Below are 25,993 nucleotides of genomic sequence, written 5' to 3' on the forward strand. Positions count from 1 at the left end.
ACATCTAGAGGATCGTGCGGCAAACCATGGAGCGGCTGCTACACAAAACAGCTCGCCAGCTAGACCCAGCCCTATCTCAAGTCAAACTTCTGGAGCTGTGAGACCTCGCCCGCGTCCAGGACCTCCCACCAATCGTCCTCCGTCACCTGCTCCAAATAGCCGTGGCGAGGGCACCCTTCCTGCCCGCACCGGTGTGGGGAGGCCACGAACCCCAACACGACCTTCCAGTCGTGCTGGTTTGACCACCAGTGGGAGCAGTGGCTCGTTGAGAAGTGGTGGACCTATCAGTGGAAGCAGTGTTGGTTCTATTAGAACGGTTGTGTCTGCCAGTGGAGGAAAGACGAGCAATTCTACCACCTCGACGCAGGGAAGGAGAGTGAATGGCGGTGCGGGTAATGTAACCGCCAGCCCCTCGGGCCGATCTGGTAGCCCCAGTGTGAGATCTGGCAGCCCGGGTGTCCGCTCCACCACCCTGGCCTCCGATCTGGCAGCCCCAGTGTGGGATCTGGCAGCACTCCGCGACCAGTCCCGGTGGCTGGTCGTCGAGTCGCAGATCTCGTCAGGGGGTGGACGGAGGCGGTGGAACCGCGGGGATCTCAGGAGCGACCAGCCTCGGCTGGCGCTTCGCGGCAGACCACCACTGGGAAACCAGCGACCGGTGGGAGCTCCGGGGCAAGGAGTCCAGCCAATGGAGGCTCCAAGAGTCCATCCGGCGGAGGCTCCAACAGGGCCAAGAGTCCGGCCGGTGGAGGTTCCAACGCGGCCCTGACGGCGGCCAGCGCGGAGCAGCCAGAACAGAGAGACAAGGTGGGTAGAAAGCAGCGATGGCGGTGGCAGCGGTGACTGAAGGGATACTGCGATAAATGGCTTGGTTACTTCATTTAACGCTATCCCAGCTGGTCTTGGTGATGAGTTTCTAAGTTCTAGGGGATCAAAAGCCTCAGAAAATAACCTGCAATGCCCTGTCTGTAAGTTATGACTAGTAAATTTGTGCTCGTAAAGTTATGCTCGTAATGCTCGTAAATGTATCACCTTGAGAATTATTGAGGGCAAGTCTACCTTTATCTAATGACGAAAGTAACAGGACATATTTTAGCAGGAGCTTAGGCTCAAGTTCCAAACTGAGCTGGTCCTCTAGATTATATCGTCATCGGCACCGCTAGATGGCGATAACTGCTACACGCGGAGCCCGATATGGGACAAACTTCCAATTCTGCCGCTAGAGGACAGTAGGTGTAACGCCTATGTGATGCTGTGCCGCAATACTTCGTGGTTTCGCTACGCGTCTCGTAGTGATTCTTAGGGTGATGCGTATTGGCGATTGGTTTTAGGCATACGTGATGCTTTCCGTGATAAGGATCTCAGATAAACAGCTTTGGGGATTGACCTTCGATATCATAAAGTGAAGTCCCCTACCTTTTCGTACAGTCTCGCTCGCTTTTACCATTCGCCTCACAACAGTCTGTACGTGTACATTTTCTGTGCATGTTTTATCCTCTTTGTAGATGCATTAGCTTTACTGATCATCAATAGCATGACTTTATTGTCGACCAATTTTATCTTAGATTTATATCGTGTATCGCCCCCATGAGCCCTCCCCTCTCACTCTCTCCTCGCCCTCACTCTACCCTCTCTTCGACAGGTGCGTCGCCGTCTCTCCAGTGAAACATCCGCCAAGATTCCGGCCACCCAAAGCCAAGCTCTCGGTCAAATCCTGACCGCCCTCAGTCGCGGCCACAGCCCGCGCGCGCCTCTACGCCGGGCTACCACTTCTTCTACTAACCCTGCCACCACCACTACCGAGCCTGGAGCCGAAGTCCGGGCAGAGGTTCGTCGTCTCCGTGAACTAGCTGCCCAGAGGCTACGTCAGGCGCGGCTGGAGACATCAGATGGTGAGGTAGCTGATTCTCTGACTTCAGCAACGGCTTCTGAGGATGGTGACGCGAGTCTGGAGGAGAGACTGAAGCTGCTGGATGATGGAGCAGGAGGACGGCATGGTCAGCCACTCGTGCTGACGGCGGGGGAAGGACTGCTGCAGAGGATACTAGGAGGTAGGGGAGGACAGAGACTAAAACCGAGACCCGCTGGAGAGTGACGTCATGGTGACGGAGTGACGTCATTTGATTGTGAGGCGAGTGGTTAGGTGTGATGTCAAATGATGTTGTGTGACACCAGACCAGATATGTGAGGTCAAACTGACGTAATAAAGCCACTGTGTTCCCACCGAGTCAAGAAGCACGAGAGAAAGACAATGACTCAGAAAGGAACTGATAATAATGAACCTGTCGAAGCACAGGTGACGTGATATTGAACCAATCAGAGTGCAGATCAGGGCGGATTTGGACCAATCAGAAAGCCTGGTCGTTGATCGGAGCGAATAATTAATCATCGCTATGGCTGTTCGAGAGACCATAGACATTGGACGGTGATCCCTGTGAAACATATCAGAGAGTGGGCAAAGTGGTCTCTGAGCTTACTGAGACTTTCGCTGATTGTTCTAGAAGGCTCCATGTGCGCGAATTTCGTACCCCGGAGTCTTGTGGCCTCCTTGTAATGGGCATGCTATGAGTGTTGCGATTGGAAGCGAAATTTAGACAAATGTTCTGACTATCTGATGTGTTGACGTCGTGAAAGTCATGGGTTAAAGACAGAGTGGTCACAGCCTTGTAGTGCTATAATATAAAGTGATCGTTAAAGCGATTTTGTGCCTACGATATTTGTTGGATATTGCTATCAATGTTCTCACTTGCTGATCCGATATCTCTAATGAACCATCCCTATTATCGAGGTTTCTTGTGTAGTTATTCCGAGTGAAAATGGCGCCATTCCAGTGTTCATTCCAACCTAGATGGTTGACTGTTCCTCTCCGAAGTTTTGACAATGGGCATCGACATTCGGTGCAATTCCATTTGCTCCGTTTGATAAACATAAATATTGGCGCATCAACTTATGACTCATTGTGATATGAGTTCGAATTGTATGCGAGTCGCCCTGAGCTATGGTGTTACCGAGTCTGTTACGTGAACTGCGTATCGACTTCTGAAAGTTGTGACACTTGTGACATGAACGATTTCTGTAACATTTTGTGACAACTGTGAATTGTGATCAACACAGTCGCCTTTGCTGGCATCATGAAGTCACCTATAAACTAAGTGTCCGCTATAGTCCGTTTTCAATGTGATTCCATCGTATATACGCTATTATATTTACTGTATGTCCCTGTATATGTGACCCACACTGGGTCAATTAGGGGGCTGTTGCGCCACAAAAGCAGTGCAATCGCCGGCGAATTGTGATATGTGTCCGCAGTGTCCGCCGGATACTGTGTCCGCAGTGTCCGCCGAATATTGTGTCCGCGATTGTCCGCAGTTGTGTCCAGATATCTGGATATTTGGATGGATAGTGTGTGTGTGTGGATGATGGGGAAGGGTCAGGGCATGTCCCAATATACAGACACTTTGTAAATGTTGTGATTTTATGAGTCCGATACTGGTGGGTTAAATTGGGAGAAGGCGAGTTCGAGGGAATCAAAACACACAATTTATACCGCGTTGTCGTGTATTTCCAGTGTTGTAAACAGCATAATGTGTAAATTCCCAATAGAGGACGAAAAAAATCCCGAACCCACACCGGTGCACAAGTCTGTCTGGCCCGTAGACCAATCAACGAAAGTCTATTTACGCAACAACCAATCAGCGTGCGTCTTCCCCCAGTAGCAGCCAATCAGCGGGCGCCACCGCCCGCGTCGACCAATCAGCAGCCGATGATCGCGTTACGTCATCATCGAACAGGGCTGGCCTCGTTTATTTCAGACATTTCTTGATGCCTTACATTTAGCTGCATGCGAGGGGGTATAATTGTGAAAATTATTCAGGTTTAAAATATGTGCACAGCAAACATGCAAAGCATCGTGCGATTTTATCTATAGCTGTGTTGTGTCCGCTAGATATTGGGTCAAAGTTCAGCACAAATACCAAGCGCCGACTACATACTCGCAACCCTCACACACGCATTGCAGCACTCCTGAACACACAGATAACTCCTAAACATAAACCCCTGTCTCACTCATCACTGTACGGCAAAGAAGACGTTTCTAGGTAAAGCCTTGCGTAAAATATGACGAATATAGATAAAGCATCACATAGTAACTCGTATAGAAATATCTGGAAGACAAAGACAGATACTATTCGATGTATACCAATAACCAAAGCGATTAAAGCTTTTCCTAAAAAAAGTACACAGCCTCCTTTCGTTGATCCACTAGGGTGTCTTCTAAAGCCCTGGTCCACATCTGGATATAGGAGTTAAGCAGTATTTGATCTGGTGTGTTGTTACACGCTTCCTTCGTCAGCTACGGCTAGCCCGTCTAGCCGCGCTGTTCCCCCTGTGATGTCATCTGGTGGCTTGCAAATTGCAATGTCGTGAAGCAAGCAATGACGTCACACACGGCTCTAGTAGACCTCCCCGTCGATAGACCCCTCCGGGCTGTCCAGGCCGACCTCTTCGTAGTCCTTCTCCAGAGCAGCCAGGTCCTCACGTGCCTCGGCGAACTCGCCCTCTTCCATACCCTCACCGACGTACCTGGAACGTGCGAATGTTACACCGTGAGATAAAACAGTACGTTCTCACGTAAAAATTACCAAACAAATATTGATATAGGTATTGCTTTATTGGTAACTTTGGGCGAGAATGGTAGAAAACGCTAGCGTTGCAAGCACATTGTATACTGAATAAAACATGACGTGCGTCCCCTTATTTGTCCTCTAACGTTTTAACTTCTATTGCCATGAGCCTCCGATTATTTATCCCTGAGTGCGCCCTTGACATGACCCGCCCGCTGTCTGTCCCTGAGTGCGCCCCTGTCAGTGAGCGCCGCCTCAGGTCAAAGGTGACGGACGGGTCGGTGGGGTGGGGGAGGGGGAGGGGCAGTGGACACTGGACTGACAGCGAGCAGTAGAGAAGTGACAATGAGCGGTGGTGTAGTGACAGTGAGCGGTGGAGTAGTGACAGCGAGTGGCAGTGGAGACGATAGTGCGTAGTGCTGAGACTGATAGTGAGCGAACGGAGAACTGGCGAATTGGTGAATGTCAAGTGACAGATTTGGGCGTTACAAAGAAGTTGGACGATTGGGCCTTCCGGCTACGGGCACTTAGACAACAGCGTTGAAAAGAAAAGTGGGAATCTCGACAAAAGCGGAGCACACTGCACGTAAGGTAGGTGACATTGAAACTCTATATCTACCATCTACGGCCCTCCAGCATGAGCAAAAGAGTGATCGGTTAGCCTACATATGTGCTTTTGGTGTAATAACTTTGAATGACAGACACTCCTATAAAATGACTCAATAGAAATGAAAAGAGGGTTCGTGCACACACTTCGGCAATGGTTTTCAACAGCCATTAGACGTTTTCATCAATGCAGATCGCTTATTGTTATTGTGATGCTGGCAACCAACCACTAAATACCTGGAGAGCCGTATATTCAGTTATCTTTACCTTGAAACTTTATTTCCAGTTTGGGTACCGGTAGAGTAACAGGTTCACTAAGCCACTGAACAAGTCATCGGTTTTTCATTTCATGTGCGTCCATCATATCATGAATGGTTCAAACTCCTTCCTAGCTCCTAAATCCCACCCCTAACTCACCAATGGACGAAGGCGCGTTTGGCATACATTAGATCGAACTTGTGGTTGAGTCGCGCCCAGGCCTCTACAATGGCAGTGGTGTTGGACAGCATGCAGACGGCTCTGTTGACCTTGGCCAGGTCACCGCCGGGCACCACGGTCGGCGGCTGGTAATTGATGCCCACCTACAGGTCAGGTCAGGTCAGAGGCATGTTTTACATATACAAATCAGGTCAAGGTCGGGTTAGGTCATGGTTGAAGTTACGAAATCAAAGATCGCGACGTTTGTAAACCTTTGATGGCTGAAAATATCCATGTTCGGGGTGACGATACGAACAAGCACCTTCATTCAAATTCTGACCTATCTAGCTAGGCTACCCAATATTTTGTAACGTCAGAGCTCGTGTTACCTTGAAGCCGGTGGGACACCAGTCGACGAACTGGATGGTCCTCTTGGTCTTGATGGTGGCAATGGCAGAGTTGACGTCCTTGGGGACGACATCACCGCGGTACAGCAGGCAGCAGGCCATGTACTTGCCCTTACGTGGGTCACACTGCGGACAGGGGGAGGAGAAGATGTCAGTGGGGGATCAACGGGGAAGGAATTAGTCACCACGGACGCGTATGTCAAATAACTCAGAAGGTATTTTCCTCTCTCTCTCTCTCTCTCTCTCTCTCTCTCTCTCTCTCTCTCTCTCTCTCTCTCTCTCTCTCTCTCTCTCTCTCTCTCTCTCTCTCTCTCTCTCTCTCTCTCTCTCTCTCTCTCTCTCTCTCTCTCTCTCTCTCTCTCTCTCTCTCCTCTCTCTCTCTCTCTCTCTCTCTCTCTCTCTCTCTCTCTCTCTCTCTCTCTCTCTCTCTCTCTCTCTCTCTCTCTCTCTCTCTCTCTCTCTCTCTCTCTCTCTCTCTCTCTCTCTCTCTCTCTCTCTCTCTCTCTCTCTCTCTCTCTCTCTCTCTCTCTCTCTCTCTCTCTCTCTCTCTCTCTCTCTCTCTCTCTCTCTCTCTCTCTCTCTCTCTCTCTCTCTCTCTCTCTCTCTCTCTCTCTCTCTCTCTCTCTCTCTCTCTCTCTCTCTCTCTCTCTCTCTCTCTCTCTCTCTCTCTCTCTCTCTCTCTCTCTCGCCTTCTTTATCCTCACTCTACCCACCAACGCATCGTTTTCCCCTAGTCCAACTCTTCACTCAACAAGACCAGCGCCATCACTGTCGTTCATTCTTTTTCTCTCCGCTCATCCTTCAATATCTAATTCCCTCAACCTCTTCAACCAATGCTCCAGCACCTTCGCATTCCAACCTACCTTGACCATCTGGTTGGCCGGCTCGAAGCAGGCGTTGGTGATCTCAGCAACTGAGAGCTGCTCGTGTTTAGCCCGATCTGAGGACAACACTGGTGCATACGTCACCAACGGGAAGTGGATACGCGGGTACGGCACCAGGTTGGTCTGGAACTCTGTCAGGTCCACGTTCAGGGCTCCATCAAAACGCAGCGAGGCCGTGATGGAGGAGACGATCTGGCCGATCAGGCGGTTGAGGTTGGTGTACGAGGGTCTGGCGATGCTGAGGTTGCGCCGGCAGATGTCGTAGATGGCCTCGTTGTCGACCATGAAGGCGCAGTCCGAGTGCTCCATGGTGGTGTGGGTCGTCAGGATGGAGTTGTACGGCTCCACAACAGCCGTGGATACCTGACGGTGGCGAGAAAAGAAAAAGTGTTGGAGATAAACGCATGTAATACTCATTACTTTTCTGGGTGGTTTCTATAAAAACGTAGATTGTTTCCTTGAAAAGGAAAAATAGCAAAGATAAAGCCAAGTGGAATGCGCAGTAAACTGCGGATCAGACACCTATTCCATCTATTGTCCTAATGAGTAATGGATGACCATTGCCTTGGCATTCTAAAGCCCTCCTCAACACATATCCTTTCTCTCGTAGATATCATTCTCCACCATACCTGCGGCGCCGGGTAGACAGTGAACTGCAGTTTGGACTTCTTGCCGTAGTCGACGCTGAGACGCTCCATCAGCAGCGAGGTGAAGCCGGAGCCGGTGCCGCCGCCGAACGAGTGGAACACCAGGAAACCCTGCAAATAAAACACACTTTACTTGTAAAACAGCATATCAACAACAAAAAATATATTGAAAATATAAAAATCTGAGTCACCAGTCTGTAGGAGCCACATATTAGCACGTAATTGTAGCCCAATGTAGCCATGACAAAACATCCCGACACAGAGCGACACACCAATCACCATGAACATAGAACGTAGAACATTGCATGAATCACCCCCAAGACCAAGCCCATGCGTGGTAGAGGGTTGGGGCGATACAGCGAAATGGAGCAATGGTCAATGGAAATGAGGAACAGTATTGTGTTGAGCTATGGATGCAATAAACCCGTTAATTAGTCGAGAACAATAACATATGACAAACTGAAGGTAGGCCTGCCTTCCATATGCGAATTTTAGTCAATCGTTCAGTACATACTGCAACATCATCAATAAATATCTACTACAGCACGGACAAAAATGTCCAGCCCTCAGACGACCGGAGTGATGTCCGCTGATCAAATACCCACATACCTGGAGTCCCACGCAGTTTTCGGACAGTTTCCGGATGCGGTCCATGCAGATATCGATGACCTCCTTGCCGACGGTGTAGTGACCTCTGGCGTAGTTATTGGCCGCGTCCTCTCGTCCGGAAATCAGCTGTTCAGGGTGAAACAGCTGACGGTATGGGCCCGTGCGGATTGAGTCTGAAAGAGGTCACTGGTTAGACAGCATGTCAGGAAACAGGACGCTACTTTTGGTGTGAAGAAGTGAAAAGCGACAATCTGGGGATTTGTGCTATGACGGATCCATCTGATATTTAGGGTCAAATCCAAAAGTGTCCGTGTGACACCTACGAAATTATCCCAATTTTTCTTGCGCCGGAGGCACTTAATTTCCAACGAAAGTTGTAGTAAACGGATATTTCAGTGATAGTATTTTGTGTCAAAAGGTACAATACGAGTAAAATGCGACAATCGTGTTCCTACAAAACTGCAGACAGCAGACTTCAATTCAATGTCCTATAAGCTCTAAGAAGAGGCAAAGCTATCAGCGCTGAAATTCAGCAGTACCGGTGAACTTGGAATAAGAGTCCAGATATATGCATTTTCATACACATAGCAGGCTACCTATGCATCCATCATAATGCCATCTTGAAGCTCTTTCCTTCGACCCAGCCCCCGATTCTTTCACACCTACCAACAACAGTGGGCTCGAGGTCGACCATGATGGCTCGCGGCACGTGCTTGCCGTTCGACGTCTCGCTGAAGAAGGTGGAGAAGGTGTCATCGTTGATCGAGTCGCCGCTGTCTGTGGTGCGACCTCCGCCGTTCATACCGGGCGCTGTAAAAGGAAGGAAGCTGTCATAAAGAGAATAGTATACGCATACACAATGCACAATGTGTGTTGTTTTTTTTTTTTTTTGCAGACATTTTGTGACTAAAAACTGTGCAATGCGCATGCAAATAGGGGCTGTTGCTTATTTGGTATTCGAAAACTTGCCACCTGCCGCAGTGGTATGGAATATGTCAACGGTTTCCTAAAATCCTGTCAGTGATGCTGTTATCATCATGGCCTGTTTCAGCTAATCATAGCCAAGGCTGCTAAATTAGAGAAGTCTGATTCAGGAAAAAATGATTCGGGTGTCCATTTTATGAAAAGCGATGCTGTCACCTCTCATTCCTGCTTTACAATACCAGAGTGGTCAGTGGTCACCACTAATCCGGAAAACTAGTACACTAAGGCACTTTGACGATTATGACTTCACCTCACAGCCTTGAAGCGTTTTTGTCTGAGCTCATCGTGGCGGTAAAGTGATGGATCATATATGATACCGCCGTTTTGACGTGACGCTTTAAATCCAACTCACGGCCCGTACTAACGAGTTTCCTTCCTGATGGAAAATCATATTGTAGCGTTACCGCTTCACACCATAATTATGAATTCGCTTCGCCATAACCGCAGGTTGTTTGAAAAGACAAACACTATTCGTAAGAATTGTGTTTTTCTAAATTGAAAAACAACCGGAGCGGTCCTTAGACTTGTTAAACAGTAGCGTGAAATTATACAGTTAGTTAGCAGAACGTGCGCAATCTGACAACATTGCGAGGCTAATTTGGGTGGAAACTAAGCCAATAAGACACCCCAGTGCACCGTCGCAAGTCATTGAACTTGTGTGACCTTAAATTGCAGCGAATGTTGTCGGGCGAATATTGACAAGCGTAAGTGTCATGGGGCCAGCTACATAAATTACGACTTTAGTGTTTACATCGATTATTAACCACGAAGAAAGCCAAAACACCCATAGGGAACGGCAAAGACCGGAGCCAGTTGGCTGCTGTTAAACAACAAAGGATGCGGAGACTGAAGGAGGCAGTAGGGTGTGTCTGCTCGCCGTCACGGTTTCATCACTCCGTGCACCTGCCGGCCGCGTCTGTGACGCTCGGCTGTCCGTGACGGTTGACTGTTCGTGACGCTCGACTGTTCGTGACGCTCCACGGTTCGTGGCGGATGGAGGGGGGGGGGGGTAACCGACAAACTGCCACGGTCCAGCAGGGGTCTGGCTGGCGGAGGTTGGTGCAAGGACGGCAGGAAGGTCGTGATCGGGGGAGGGAAGAGGAGGAGGTATCCAGTGGGGTAGAAGGGTTCATTGAGGGATCTCATCACCATCGCTCGGACTTAGGCATTCAAAATATGCATTCAGAGTGGTATAAGGCAATAAGAGGGATAAAAGGATCTGCTAAGCCATTTTATCGCCATTCTTTTCCTGGCAGAGCAATGGAGTGACCGTAAGAAACTTCGAAAAAAAGATTTATATAAACTTGTCTAACAACAGAGACTAAAGCCTGCTAGCGGTGCCCTGGGCTAAGCTACCTCCTGACGGTGCCGGCGTGACTAAAACCGGCCGACAGTGACCAAAACCTGCTGACAAAACCCAAGCAGCTCCGTCCACCGGATGTGGGCCATTTAACCGGCCTGCAGTGGGCAGACTGCCTCGCCGCCGGCGGTGGCGGCGTCCGTCCCTTCCTCCCACGAGCGGTGACTTCCTGTCGACTGTAGCACGCCACCGCGGGCATCGGCGTCCGGTGGTTAAACAATTATCGGGAGGACGCTTCTTCGGATCGGTGAGCCGGGAGGTGTTGAAGGCAGGCTACAAAACTTGGTAGAGTTGGGTATGATGTGAGATGTTGAATAGGAAAAATTGAATCGGATTGTAAATAAATAATTTGTTATTGGGGAATTATAACTTATGAAGAAGGTGGTGAAAGAAAATTGAAACATACTGGTATATAATATGCATTCGAGAACTGATGTAAGTTGCAGTGGTGTTTTGGGATTTTGAAAGTTTTCTGGAATATGCTCAGTTCCTTGAATTTGCGGAAGAAAATCCCTAATGGATAGGAAGAGGAGAGGAGAGGAGAAAGTGAGAGAGAGAAGTCAGCAAAACACAGTTTTAGGTCTTGACGCACTTGTAAACTTCTCTCACATGGGCTAAATGACACCACCGTATTCCGGAAGGGACGGGGACGCACCGGGGGGCAGGGCGGGGCGATGGGGACGGGACAGACAAATGTCACTCAATGGTAAGTGCTGCAGAGCTCGGCAGTTACGACCACCTGTGTAGCATACACCAGCCGGCGTCTGACGTGAGTGAGACATGGCTCCAACGTCCCCTGGCGCGTGTCCCGGGGGCTCTCACAATAATATTCTCTCAGTTCTCATCACCCACTGCCTTCACCACCAACCACCTTTCGTTCTGATCATCCTCTCACGACCCGACCGCCGATTTCCCATAGACACGGGATTCAGATGTCGCTCTAGCGCTCACTTGCCACGGCTATTGGTTTGGCCGCGCGTCCGTCGCAACTAAGATATTCTGAGGTGTGAAGGAATAAGCTTACGTGAATATGCCTATCCTTTTTTAGGATTTAGTGCGTTGAAAATTAGAGGCTTTCTTGAAAGAACCCAACAACGAGCCATTCAATAAAAAAGATTACCCTTTTAGCTTCGCAGTTCGCAATGTAAGACGATCTTGATATATTACATTCCTACTTCCCAGCATCCAGCTCGAATAGAAACATAGAACATCCACAATAACTATGTAAGATAGAGAACTAAATTTGTTAGAAAATAACAATTTCACCCAGCCTTACATCATAAAACGAAAAAAAAAAACGTTTCACGCGGGCGCGGCAGCAAAACATTTGGTTGAAGCTGACGCAGTCGGTAATGCGGCACAGCCTATACCACCCGGGGGCGACTGTCCTTGACCGAGCGGCCCGCGTTTGGCAGTCTGCCAAAGACTGCGGGTGACATCACCCGTGCCCTGCGGCGCTCGAGACTAATAGGAATTCACAATGAAGACGTAAGTGTTACGATAGATGGAAGTATTGCTACTTTTTTAGCGGTGTGCTTGCATGGCAATTCGGTTTTGTTTGTTTAGAAGTGGTTGGTGATGTGAAGGTAGATGCATATTCATTCATTTATGGCATAGCAAAAGTATGCTTAAGTCTGCCATAAAAATACTAAATGATTATTTTAAACATTTGTTGGACGGTCATGCCTATAATTATGAATGCTTACCAACATGATAAGAAATTGTGTTTTAGTTATTTCAGTAATATGAATTTTCACTCCCATAAACACTTTTCAATCACGCACTCAACCCAGACGGCTCGTTTTGTACCTTCCTACCCCCCCCCCCCCACCTACCTGCATCCTCGTGCAGGAATCCGTCGGGCCGGATCCCGTGCTCCATGCAGTAAAGCTCCCAGCATCCGTTACCCATCTGTACACCGGCCTGGCCAATGTGGATGGAGATACATTCCCGCTGTGGATCAGAGCGAAAACAGATGGTCAGAATGGTGACAAATCACGTTAAAACTGGTTAGGAAACACGGTAGGTCGCATAACCGGCACACAGGACAGAGTATGGCACATAAGGTCAGAATGGTGACAGATCATGTGAGGACATAAGACTGGTCACGAAATATCACATGTTTGTCACATAACCTCACTCAGGTCAGAGTATGTCACAAAAGCTCACTGAGGTCACGTAAGGTCGATGAGGTCACATTAGATCACTGAGGTCACAGCAGGTCACGGTAAGTCACACATGGCTCCCGTACAACAGTTTGTGTCACGGTAGGACGACTCAAAGACAATAGAGTCATCTGTGAGAACCAGAAGCGTGTCGATGTTTCTCGTCACAGTACCCCAAAAGCGCTAGTCGTGCTCCACGCGGGGCTTTAGCGAGGTCAAGAGAACACGCTAAATGCCCTCCTGCACAGCGAATCCACGCATACGCCAAAAAAGCCACAGCTTGAATTGGTGTTGTGTTCAGCTTCGTGAGTGGAAGCGAAAGAGGCTTGGGTGGGATGCCTTTTGAGCGTGCGACTCGATAGCACGAAAGGCACAGAGGAAGACAAAAATACAGCTCACGAGCGACACGAACATGGTGCATGCACGGAACAGAGGTAACGGGCCGCCAGCGGCAGCACTTCGGTCTCACGAAGGTATCAAGACATAGGTCAATATCTCAAAAAGACATAGGTGACACTGGGGATAACTTATCAGTTTAGTTCTTTTTGCAGCTTTGAGAGCTATTGGGTTTTTAACTTTCCCCTGGCATGAGCTTGTAACTGGTTGAAGAAGAACAACAATTTATTAAAGGCAACAAAGCATGGATTATTTCGACTGAGATGAATACCGTGGTTCCCGGTGGTCCTCGATTCTGATGAATATCAAGTGTTGCTCGTATTTCATTGGTGTGAACTGTGCTTTCAACAGCTCATTTTCCAATCTGTTATTCCAGGGAACTCGCACTGCAACTTGTTCTACCGAGCATAATTACATGCCGCTGTGGTAAAATGCGGTGAGGTTTATGTCCCGTTGTTCTGGAAGGCGGTGGTTCTGCTAGAATTTCTGCGCGGCACGACCTGTGGGTGGAAAGTCACGCGCTGATTGGCTGATGGCGTCTATCGTCAGCAGACCAGAAAACTATCACGAACATGGCATCACCTGAGCGCACCAGAGCTCCAGAGAGGCGGGAGTGCGGTACAGCTAACGGAGAGAGAGAGAGAGAGAGAGAGAGAGAGAGAGAGAGAGAGAGAGAGAGAGAGGGGGGGGGGGAGAGAGGGGGGAGAGAGAGGAAGCTAGGGAGGGAGCTAATTAAAAATAACTGGAGCTGTTGATTGTGAAAAAATGTGCATCAGAGCTGTGAATTTAGTAACGGCTGCCGCTGAAATTTTGCATGGTGTGTTTAGACAAGTAACATGTCGTTTATTCTAATGAAGTCAATAAAGCTTTTGTATGCTACGCGTCAGACAGAGTATCAGCTTAATTGCTTCGATTAACCCGCGCCCTGGTGGGGTCTGTTTATAACGCGACCTGGTGGGGGGCTATTTTTTGCCCCCCTCGTATCTCCGAAACTAATGGACGGATCCGCAAAATTCCAACGGCATTCGATAGCCCTGTCAAATTTGTCGAAGGAAACCAAATTTCATTGACCTCGGGGTTACCGATGACGTCACAGGTCAGGTCAAAGATGAAATGTTTCACCGTTCACGGGTCTTCTAGGGAATGCGCTAAACACCGAAGAAAACGCATTTTGTCGAGAATCAGCGATAGGGATTCAGGTGCCTAGTACATATGTTGCTATAAGAGGTCACTGACAATACCAGGTCAGGTCACAGGTCAGGTCACCAAGGGTCACAGGTCAGGTCACATGAACCTAACTTTAGGTACCGTAAAGTGGGGCTATTTGAGACAGTGGGGCTATTTGAGACAGTAAGGTAATGGTATAGTAAAATCGCTGTAAAATGAAAACCGTTTGATGCTTTTTCGTCATTTCTGCTTAGGCTAATGTGGAATTGAACAGTGAATGCTCTGAATAACCTTTTTGAAAATTTCGAAAAGTTCTGAAAGAAATTTGCAATAAAATACGAAATACAGAAAAACGCACAATTTAAGTTGCTCGAAAAGGACCCCTACCTGCAGCTTAAAAAAGTTGAAGTTTTAACAGCTTCGCCACTGTATCCATCGTTACTACCTTTTTGCTTATAGGCTAAGCACATTTTTCATGAAAATATTATATATTGTTAACGGTACTGCCGATTGCATAACCCATTGTCTCAGAATCCCGATGATGCCCACCTGGTCATACCTCAACGGATATGCCAAATAGCTGATGATAACGGTGATGCGATGCACCCGAGAAGACTTACCGCCATCTACCTGCAGTGCATCGAACGTTCGACATAAGCATCACCGGTGAATCGGTCGTGGTCATAAACGTGCAGTGGGTTCATGGTAGGTACTTCAAGCAGCAAGCAATATTTACATGTTCGTAGTGTAACATAATAACCCTTTAGCTGGTGACCAAACTAGTTATTCTGATGAATATGTGCTTAAAATGTGCTTCATCAGTCACTGACTCAGTCGACAATCAGCCCATATGTCTACCTTGGTTGCCCAAAAAACACCATTGAATGTTACTTAACACATGAACGTACTGTTAGGTGAGCCTATCCAAGTACTTGATGTGGTAGGGTAACCGGCCAATTGATACAGCATGCAGCGATCGAGGAAAATTGGCATAAAATCAAAACCGTTTAACATTTTTCTGTTATTTCTTCGCATTGAGATGTACAATGGAACAAACAATCATGCAGATCATTCACTCAAATGTTTTCGGAAACCTTTTGCCTTGTTTGATTCATTACAGTGTGCTTCATAAGGTAGCGAGACTGTCTCAAATAGCCCCACCGACTTTCGGTATATCTGTTTTCACGTCACCGGGGCTATATACAAAAACTTTCTTTCAAAATTTTACTGTCGATGACTTTAAAATAGTCCTTGATGATCATCCTGTCATTTTGAAAGCTATGGGTCACATCATATTATGATAGCCTTAGCATATAGTGATGCAATTTTATACCCTACCAAAATGAAGTGTCATACGAAAAAGGAAAAGATTGAATATAAAGGTCATATAACAGTCTTTGAAAAAAACAATTTTTGCCAAAATGATCAAAATTCAATTTCCAAATGCATGGCGTTTAAAAAATTATCTCTAGCGTGACCGATTTTCTTTAATTTCTTTGCAACTAAAAGTGTCTCAAATAGCCCCACCCTATGGGGCTATTTGAAACAGGCTTTAACATAAAAAATAGCCTTAATCATTATTACTAGCTGAACCAAAATGCACCTATATGAAAGAGCTCACAGAGAACTACATTTTTGCAATTTACATGCTATAAGAAATATGAACCGTCTTAAAGGGAGAGGCCAAAAACTGTAAAATCCGTTTCAAATAGCCCCACTTTACGGTACTTTGGTTGTGCGATGCATGTTTTGTGGCCAATTTTTCATTTCCAACTCAATGGTGTTCGTTATAAGAGTATCAGGTACGGCTTAGGTCACTTTCTGGTGAAGGTCAGGTCAAGGTCAGGTCAAAAAAGGTCAAATTTTAAAGTTGATAGTTTTGCATAAAATGGGTATTGATTCGATGCAACTCGTCACGGAGAGTCTAATGGTGGTCTTTGTTTTGCGCTACGGGGTCTAGAATTGCTAAAAATTGAGTTTGAAAATTTGACGTCATCAATTTTGAACAGTTTATTCGCTATAACTTTACCAAAAAAAAGAGGTATCAATCTGAAATTTGGTATGTGGATAGAAGGCCGTAAGAACTATCACATATGTTCCTGTTTTTGCGAAATTCAAAAAACTTTTTAGATTTGTCGGCTATTATATTCAAAAAATCTATTTTTTTATTTTTTGGGGGTCAAAATCCAGAAATTTCAAAAATGCGAGATAGCAATTTTGTAGCCCTGTCAATTCTACAGCTTTTATGTCTTTATCGTTTTTCTGTATTTGCAAAGCTATAGGCCGGACAGCTCTTCCCGCGAAACCCTTTTTTGGGTCGAAAACGGCAGAACATAACGTCACTCTGACGTCATTTCTGGCCAACCTATCACAGCCTTTGGAAAAAAAAATTGGTCACAACGTGTAAAATTGATGTCCGGGAGGTTACTGAAAGTTTGGTGACGATCAGCGCAGCGGTTCTGGAGATATATCGAAAAGTCTGGAGGGGGGAATAGCCCCCCCCCCCACCCACCAGGGCACGGGTTAACTTCCATAACATTATGAGTTGCAGTGATATGTTTTTGTTGTTTTCACGCGACGATATACGCGATGTTCTACGGCTCGTTTCCCACAAATTTAATGCAGTATGCATCTTTTGATGCATGCCATTGTATCAGTCATTATGTATGAAATTGAACATCGTAACTTTTTGCTGCGTAACTTTTAACAAAAGCCACTTGGCTGAAGACTAAAACGATGACATCATTGTGGACAGGGCATTGTTCAGAGCAAACGCAAAGACAGCCAGGGAGCAGTGCAGATTTCATCACATACAGCAGAGGCATAGTTAGTGCTTTCTCGGCCTGAAACACAATGGCCAGAGTTTCAAAGGGGTGCTACGTCGTCGACCCACCCCCAAAACGGTCACGGTATAGCGTTAGGTTTGCTTCATATTTCACCAGCGCTGCTGGTTGAAGATTCTCTTTGGTTTCAAATTGTGTTCAACTAAAAGTATTCTATTTATTAACCCTCGCCCTGGCAGGGGGGGGGTCGATGCGACCCCCCCCCCTAAGGTTTTTCGAAGATAGCGTAAAAACGGCGGCGCGCAGCGCCGCCAAATTTGGCACAGCCTATGGGGCAACCTTTTTACATATGACCTGAAAATTTCAGGTCCGGGTGACCTTGGGTCAGGTCACCAGGTCAGAAAAACCGGTACAAGGTCATGGTCAAATTTCAATTTTCTTTTTGCACCTGTCCAACTCACAGTTTTTGACTGATTTCCTTCAAACTTTCAGGATGTGCTAAGTTCACCGAGTTGTATAACATATAGTCCGGCTTTTTTGAGGTCACTGACCTGAGGTCAGTTAGAGGTCATTACGTCGTAATGTTAAGCCTATGGGAAAATACTAAATTCGGAAAATACTGGAGATATCCGCTTCGTTCTATCACTTTTGTGCTTTGAAACCACGGTACTTAACAGCAGGTCACTTGGTGCTTCTTTGTTTGGTGTACTAATCCATGGGTCAGGTCAAATGAGGTCAACTGAGGTCAAATGACGTTTTTGCCAATAACTTGGCACATAATGACGCTAGAGCTTCAAAAATGGTATCATTGTGTTCCTGGTGATCAGCCGAATCGAATGATATGCGATATGATGCAATTTGGTTAAGTTGAACTTAATTTATTAATTTAAGTTTACTTAAAATTTAAGAAAAACTTTAAGTACACTTAAGCAAGCTGAAAAGTATATCATTCGACGCGCCTTGACGTGCTGAGTTCACTGGTGCTTTTCTTTTTGCTCTATCTTAATTAGATCAAAAGTTATAAGCGAAAAACTTGTGACCTGTTTTTAGCGAAATTTTTACATTTATACCCCCCAAAAACCCCCTAAATATTGACCTAGAGCAACCAAATTTGCACAGGGGCGAGAACTCCAGGGGGCCCACCTACCTACCAAATTTGGTGTTTCTAGGTGCCATAGGAGCCAATCGCGAGGGGGGGGGGGTCGCATCGACCCCCCCCCTGCCAGGCCGTGTTATGAAAAATGCCCTGCCAGGGCGAGGGTTAAGTATTCTATTTATAGGTATGGAATGTAAACGCCAAGTGTGGCAATAGATACGCTTTATTACTTAGCTACATGAGGTTATGAGCAATCATAATTTCGTAGCTTCATAACAGTGTGGAAACTTGTCACATCCGGAGCATGACCAATGACAATAGATTACGAACCCCTTAGCAAGGCCGAAGCTCAGGCTCTTCCTAATAAAAGTAAAATTGTTCACACGGTAGGTGACGTGGTCCACGTATCAAAGCAGGTGTGTAATTTGGGATAAAGAATATTTTGACCAAGCTACCGACAACGATACCGATAGTCAACGATCACGTGATGCGAAGTTTGTTTCCACACAAACTCCGATACCGGCCCGGTGAGGTCGGCCAATTTTCTCACGGTAATCGCCGGCCGACATCCGGCGACCCCGAATGACCGGAAGTCTAGTCGATCACACGGATTGGACGCAGTGGCGGCGCCAGATCCTGTACCTGGGAGGGCTTATCAGAGGCGATGTCCGAGGCGAAAAAAGGAGGGCGTGGCGCAACGACGAAACATAATTAATATAATAAAACGCAGCACCATTTCATAGAGAAACAGCAAAGCTGTAAGCTATTTCATTCATGAATCAGAAAAAAGTTTTGCCTCAAAGGTAACGCAGGGCCTCTTGACGCTTCTGGCTAAGGAATGTGCCATATTCTGATAAATTAAGTGCAGAACTATTGATAAAAGCAAAGCCCCGAAACCCAGCATCATTCATGATTCATTCATTCATTCATTCCTTGAACAATTCACGATTCATGAACTATGACGTCACTCATGAATCAGCATCTATCAGTCCCTCCCTGGCCGTTGACTGATTCAGTCCGGCCCAGTCACACGACCGGTTTGTTCGACCAATTGCAGCAGGTGTCGCGGAAGTACGGTGATGCCTTCAGCGGGGGGGGGGGGGTCTCGACCGTGCCGGGCAGTTCGGTTCGGTTCAGTTCAGTTCACCTGGGCGCACTTTGGTTCGGTTCGGCAGTTACAGCAGCGAACCATGGGTAGAGAGACACAGAGGAGCTCTAGGAACGTAAGCAGCCATTGTTACGGGAACTGGGGGAAGAGGCAATTAGTGACGCGAATTGAAGCACCGCTGACCTGCCGTTCTGGGCTTTGATTCAGCCTTGTTGGGTTCTGATAGATGTACCGTTGCTCTACTGTGCACAAAAACCAATAAAGGACTATGACCCTTCCCTCTGAGCTAAAAAAAAAGACTTTTTGCTTGCTGCCATTAGTTGGCTTCGACCAACTTTTCCGAGAATGCAAAACACGTAGCCTGCAACACTTTCCATTCAGCAAATTCTTTCGCATTTTTTAGGCGCCATGTGAGTGGTTGACTTCCGACAAACTACCTAACCGTCTCGGCCCTGATCTCTGACAAATGGCTTCCGACGCTCGACACGTCAGGTCGGGTCATTAAAACAGCATCATCTCTGAACCGTGCCGTAAAAATGAGGAGTAGTTAGGAGTCAGATTCGGACGCTCCAGTTCATACCAGGTGAGTCTAATGCGGTGTTACGAACAATGTGTGGTTTTGGTCATATTTTAAAACAATCCACATACCGCAGTACAGTATTAAGGAAGCACGGCCTCAATAAGCTAAATTGCTTATTATAGTTGTACCTGAATTGGATTGGTTTCATGTATCCAATGGCATGAGGTCAAAATGAGAGCTCAAAAAAGGTCAAAAGAATAGAAGGAAGAGGGTCAAGACTAAGGGGCTATGTAGGATTCACTCTTGTTGGCTTTGACAACTCAGAGTTTGATTTGTCTGCTGATTGACTCCAACAAAACAAGTCTTTTTCATGTCCTCTACGTTTTCTATTTCTTTCAGTTTAGACATCATGTCTGATGAGTTCTTGAGGTGCGCATCGCTGATAGATCCGAGGGCCATCGACAATGGTTTTGCCAGTGTCTTAGCCAGATTGTGGGGGGCGCTCCCAATACCGGATGTAATCGGGCGCATGGGTATCCCGTCCTTGTGCACTTTGGGCAGACCTTTCATTTTTGGAACAGCTGGTGCTTCCTCCAGTAAATGATACATTTTCTTACCCCTTTCAGATTTCTTCATGATTTTCCTAGCCTCCGCATTGAAAATCTTGCTCTGCTTCTCGGCGTATCCGTTTCGTTTCTTTTCGTACGTTTCTTCGTCATCCAACATGCTTTGCATCTTCTCGAGGTATTGTGATCGGTCCATAATAACTATCCCCCCGCCCTTGTCTGCTTGAGTCACCACAATATCGTTATCGTTCGCTAAGTCACGCAATGCTTTAACGTATCTCCTTGGTAGGCTTCCAGGTTCTTGATCTGCTAGTGCTTTGCAGCATGCCAGAATACCTTGAATATACCCCTTATCTACATCAGATTCGTTCCATTTAAAGTTCTTCTCTACATGCTGAACAAAGGAGTATTTGTCTTTACCTGAGTCAAATTTTAAACCCAAGGATAGCGCTTCTTTTTCATAGTCAGTCAGCGAACGGGACGAAATGTTCATTACGATATCAATATTTCCAGCTTCTTTCCATTTGCTAGCATTGCACTGTTCTTTAAGCTTGCGAAGCAGCCGTTTTCGTTGTTCGTGATTGAGTCGTTTCAGTTTGCCTTCGAGATTCGTTCCTAGTCGCACCCCCTCCCTTTCGTCGTTTAGCACATAAATGTGATCCCTTATTTCGTTGATTGCTTCCTCTAGGTATTTTCTTGCGGCTTCACTAAACGGTTTTTCACTATTCTTTAATACTGCAGGAGCGGATTTGGGAAGTACTTGTTCGGCAAGACAAGCTGCCGGTGACAATTTCTGTCCTCATTTCTGTTAACACAGTGATCAAGGTATTTTCATACCGAAAGCTTTGTGTGTTTAATATACATTTGACGTGTTATTGTTATCATTTATCCTAACTGTCTTGGATATTCTACATTTGTCAAGTGATAACAGTAATATGTCGAACGCAGAAATGAAGGAATTTAACATCAGGAAAAAGATCACCAGTAGCTTGAACCGCATTAAGTTTCTGAAGGATTGTCTTGCCGAACAAGTACTTCCCAAATCCGCTCCTGCAGTATTAAAGAATAGTGAAAAACCGTTTAGTGAAGCCGCAAGAAAATACCTAGAGGAAGCAATCAACGAAATAAGGGATCACATTTATGTGCTAAACGACGAAAGGGAGGGGGTGCGACTAGGAACGAATCTCGAAGGCAAACTGAAACGACTCAATCACGAACAACGAAAACGGCTGCTTCGCAAGCTTAAAGAACAGTGCAATGCTAGCAAATGGAAAGAAGCTGGAAATATTGATATCGTAATGAACATTTCGTCCCGTTCGCTGACTGACTATGAAAAAGAAGCGCTATCCTTGGGTTTAAAATTTGACTCAGGTAAAGACAAATACTCCTTTGTTCAGCATGTAGAGAAGAACTTTAAATGGAACGAATCTGATGTAGATAAGGGGTATATTCAAGGTATTCTGGCATGCTGCAAAGCACTAGCAGATCAAGAACCTGGAAGCCTACCAAGGAGATACGTTAAAGCATTGCGTGACTTAGCGAACGATAACGATATTGTGGTGACTCAAGCAGACAAGGGCGGGGGGATAGTTATTATGGACCGATCACAATACCTCGAGAAGATGCAAAGCATGTTGGATGACGAAGAAACGTACGAAAAGAAACGAAACGGATACGCCGAGAAGCAGAGCAAGATTTTCAATACGGAGGCTAGGAAAATCATGAAGAAATCTGAAAGGGGTAAGAAAATGTATCATTTACTGGAGGAAGCACCAGCTGTTCCAAAAATGAAAGGTCTGCCCAAAGTGCACAAGGACGGGATACCCATGCGCCCGATTACATCCGGTATTGGGAGCGCCCCCCACAATCTGGCTAAGACACTGGCAAAACCATTGTCGATGGCCCTCGGATCTATCAGCGATGCGCACCTCAAGAACTCATCAGACATGATGTCTAAACTGAAAGAAATAGAAAACGTAGAGGACATGAAAATGGCAAGCTTTGACGTGAAATCCCTTTTTAAAAACAAGTCTTCCAATGAAGAGAAGACAATAGACATACCTGCCTAGCTACCATCAATCTGTACTGCACCCTCCCAATAAATACCTGTCCGCCTTGCCACCTGTTTCATGACCCCCGGCCGGAATCACAGCCCCTGCCTCTCTCCCTCCCCTCCCTCCCTCTCTCCCTCCTCCCGTTGACCAAACACCACATCCTCTGCTGAGTTTAACGGATCGCTGACATCACAGCACGGAATCACGCTCGGTGGCTCTGAACGGCACGGACGGCGGGAGCCCTAGAGGAGGTCGGAGGGAGGACGGGGAGGGGTCTGAAGAGGCCTAAGGGAGGCGGGGAGGGCTGAGGAAGGTCTGATGAGGCTAGAGAAGGCCTAAGGGAGGCGGGGTAGGCCTGGGAAAGCTTGAAGGAGGTTTGAGGAGAGCGAGTTCTACAGAGGTCTAGAGAAAGAAAGAGTGGGAGACAGAACATGAGGAAGATGATGGTAGGAAAGGTCTGGTCAGAGGTAGGGTAAGTCAAGAAGAGGCTCTGGGAACATATGTAAAATAATAGGTGTGAAAATTTGAGCATTTTTGGGAGACAGTGAAGGAGTAAATAGTGGAAAGGAGAGGCTTGAGGTAATAGTGTGAGGCAAGGGAAGACCGAGGAAAAAGATAGGAGACGGGACGAGAGGCCTATAGGGGAAGAAGGTAGGGGATAGATGATAAAGATAGAAGAATAAGATGGGGGACAGGGAAAAAGGAGGCGGTGTATTGGGGAGTCAGGGAGACCTTTGGCTATTGTGATGTGGCTTATCTCAAGAACATAGAATTTAGGCTAGGTTATAGGTCAACATATCAAATGTTTATGGCCTAACTGTAAACTTGTAAGCGCATATGATAGTACAATTTTATCGATGTTCGTTATCGCAATGATGCACTTAACGCTGCTTAGTCAATTGCATTATTTAGTGCAGCAAGTGCACCTACTGCAGACCTGCTTGAGTCAAAACTATTCAACCATCTGGCGCAATAACAGCAGCAGACCCATTCGAGCTGAACCGATGCCGATTCAGCACACCAAAATGTGCAGTAAATATCCCTCAGACAGTAACCGTCTGTGGCTGCACGGGGAATACATCATACGGAGCTAGTTCATGTGACAGTCCCCTCGGGCTGTATGACAGGGAACACCTGAGTGTCTCATTCCCCATCCACCGCCTCCTACGATTCCCCAATTTCCCACTGGCACCCCGTCATTCCTATTCCGTGTGTTGTTCCTCTGCAGCGGGAAGTGTGCAAATATTTGTGTCCATCTTTGTGGCTTCGAACTCCGAACCTGTTTAAATGTTAAGCCGTCTGAGTCTTGTGAGTCTTGTGAGTCGAGGAATTTACCCTTTCATATCAGACCTATATAATTTTGCAAAGATATTTGAACCAAAGTTCGATGAAACATAATCCTCGTTGTGGAGTGGTCATTTTCTCGGGTGTTTGGTTTCTGTGAGATATTTTTGCCAAATTCGTCATCACTGTGGTTAGATCTCTCGAAACCTATCGACCATCGTTCTCACATTAATGAGTAATGGGATGGTGTTTTGCACACGATAGGCTGTGGATGATGAAACATGGGCGGTGGACGGTGGACCGTAGGGTGGATTGTTGACGGTGGACGGTGGATATGCTGGACGATGGAACAGTGGACGGAAGACTGTGAATGGTGAAAGGTGGATGGTGGATAGAAGACAGTAGATGGTAGACGATAGACGGTGGATAATGGACGATAGACGGTGGATAATGGGCGGTGGACGGTGGACGGTGGACAGTAGTCGGTAAACGGTAGATGGTATACACCTTTTGTCAGTTTATTTCGGGGCGTAATCGTCCATTTTAGAACTAACGAAATGTGTGTAGACACACCGCAATATTATGTACAAGAATCACATAATATCTCGGCGCAGGTCAGGCAGTCGGCGGTAAAGCATTCAATTTCGGCACAGCGGCAAAACGCTCCATTTTCAGCGATAGCGCAAGTAGAATCGGCTGCGCCAGCACAGGTTTAGAGGTAGCGCACGCTATTTAGCAACAGTAACAACCAAATTCGGCACTGTTCATTCAATTTCGGCGGGTAACCGGAGGCACCCAGGTGATTCATATTTTCAGGAACGCTCCTTGAGCATCAAATGAATCCTCATACAGCTTTGTGGCTTTGAGATATTCTCAGGGGGAGAAAAGCAGGCCATTGTTTGTTTAGCGTCACAGTACCTACCTAAGATCGTTTCGCTGTTTCCCGTTTCGAATTCTGATGTGAAAATTGATAAACTTTACTGAATTAGTACTATTTATCCTAAAAAGATAACATCTGTGGTGGGCTGGTTTCTTTTTTATATTACAGTACCCGCTCCTGTCCGCACATGGCGGACGACGATCGACAAGGCAAACGCCAATCGTTGTTGGACTCGAGGCAAGCCCCGATTCTCTTTCATTGAAGCACGTCTGTGCTGTTGTCACTGTGTGCCAAGTTTTTGCCCAAAACATGAACCCATTTTATCAAAAGACCTGTTATTTTACTTCACTTTGAAAGCAACCCATCACCTCGTCAATCAAACATAACACAATTAGCTCAGCCATACCAGAATAAGTCCTACCAATCGGTTATCGTTGCACTTCCTGTAATCATCTCCTATTAACCCGCGCCCGGCTGGGGGTCCTGGATTTCCACGCCCTGCTGGGGGGGGGGGGGGTGTTTGAACACCCCCCCTTCTAACTCGGCTCCTGGGCCACGTAGCGATACGCGGAAGGCGGCGTTCGAAATAGCGTCAAAATTAATGAGGAAATCACTTCGGTCAATTTTTTGCTCAGGTCAAAGGTCAGGTCACCAGAGGTCATTGAAGGCAAAATTTCGCCGATTTCCAGGTCGAATGTCGACAATTTCCAAGAAGCCAACGCATAACTCGGGAACCAATAGAGCTACAGCGCCGCGGAAAAGCGCATTCGATAGCCCTATTAACGCCCTTTCTGAGTAATTCTCTCAGATTTGACCTAACGTCAACGGTTTTGCCTGCAGGGGGCAAAAACTGCAAAAATAGCCGGTTTTTACGGAAACAGTTTTTCTGCAATAACTTTTGACCCAAGCCTTGTACGAGCTTACTTTTACCGGCATCATGTTCCTCTCGTCAAGACGCATCGAATGAACTATAACTTGACCTTGAAAGGTCAACTTGAAAATTTGACCTCAGGTCAAGGTCATGACCTGACCGGAAAGGGTCATGTTGCATATCAGTCGATCCGTATCGTCGAGCTGAACACATCTAAGGCGTTTTCATCGCTCTAGCATGCCTCTATAAAAAGTTATTTGCGAAAAACTGTTAGATACCATTCGTGACCTAAGATGACCTCAGGGCATAAACAGGGGTCACGGACACCATTTTCATGTTCAGTGTGTCTAAACCACTTGTAATTCAGTGTTTGGGAGTGTTTATAATGTCTTTCGTCCAAAGGAGGCGCATTTCAATTTTCTCCCATTGACTTATAATGGGGAGGTCGCAAAATTGACCTGACCTTAGGTCATCGATATCAAAATTCTGAGATACACATTTTGTACATGCTATTGCTCTTAGCAATCGCTGAAAGTTTAAAAGCGATCGGTCACTCGGTGTAGCTAT

The 25,993-nt window shown here is 46.7% G+C and overlaps 2 protein-coding genes across 3 annotated transcripts in view; one reads left to right on the forward strand and one right to left on the reverse strand.

Moving 5' to 3' along the window:
• Positions 1–429: 429 nt before the first annotated feature.
• LOC122376622 (translation initiation factor IF-2-like) lies at positions 430–3,459 on the forward strand (the record flags this gene model as incomplete). Its single annotated transcript, XM_043356491.1, has 2 exons — positions 430–807; positions 1,643–3,459. Coding segments are annotated over 2 exons (831 nt in total), but the record flags the coding sequence as incomplete, so codon positions are not given.
• An 81-nt stretch (positions 3,460–3,540) lies between these two features.
• LOC122376623 (tubulin alpha-8 chain-like) overlaps positions 3,541–25,993 on the reverse strand; it is a 30,956-nt gene continuing 8,503 nt past the window's right edge. For both annotated transcript variants that reach the window (XM_043356493.1, XM_043356492.1), the window contains exons 2-9: positions 12,372–12,489; positions 8,859–9,002; positions 8,193–8,365; positions 7,566–7,694; positions 6,916–7,299; positions 6,035–6,178; positions 5,646–5,809; positions 3,541–4,581 (exon numbers count right to left, since the gene is read on the reverse strand). In XM_043356493.1, coding sequence (XP_043212428.1) covers positions 4,452–4,581; positions 5,646–5,809; positions 6,035–6,178; positions 6,916–7,299; positions 7,566–7,694; positions 8,193–8,365; positions 8,859–9,002; positions 12,372–12,489 — 1,386 coding nt within the window. In that variant the 3' untranslated portion in view covers positions 3,541–4,451. The remainder of the gene's footprint in view (positions 4,582–5,645; positions 5,810–6,034; positions 6,179–6,915; positions 7,300–7,565; positions 7,695–8,192; positions 8,366–8,858; positions 9,003–12,371; positions 12,490–25,993) is intronic.

This window comes from Amphibalanus amphitrite, unplaced genomic scaffold, assembly GCF_019059575.1.
Source record: "Amphibalanus amphitrite isolate SeventyFive unplaced genomic scaffold, NRLGWU_Aamphi_draft 002212F_arrow, whole genome shotgun sequence".
NCBI classification, from domain to species: Eukaryota; Metazoa; Arthropoda; class Thecostraca; order Balanomorpha; family Balanidae; genus Amphibalanus; species Amphibalanus amphitrite.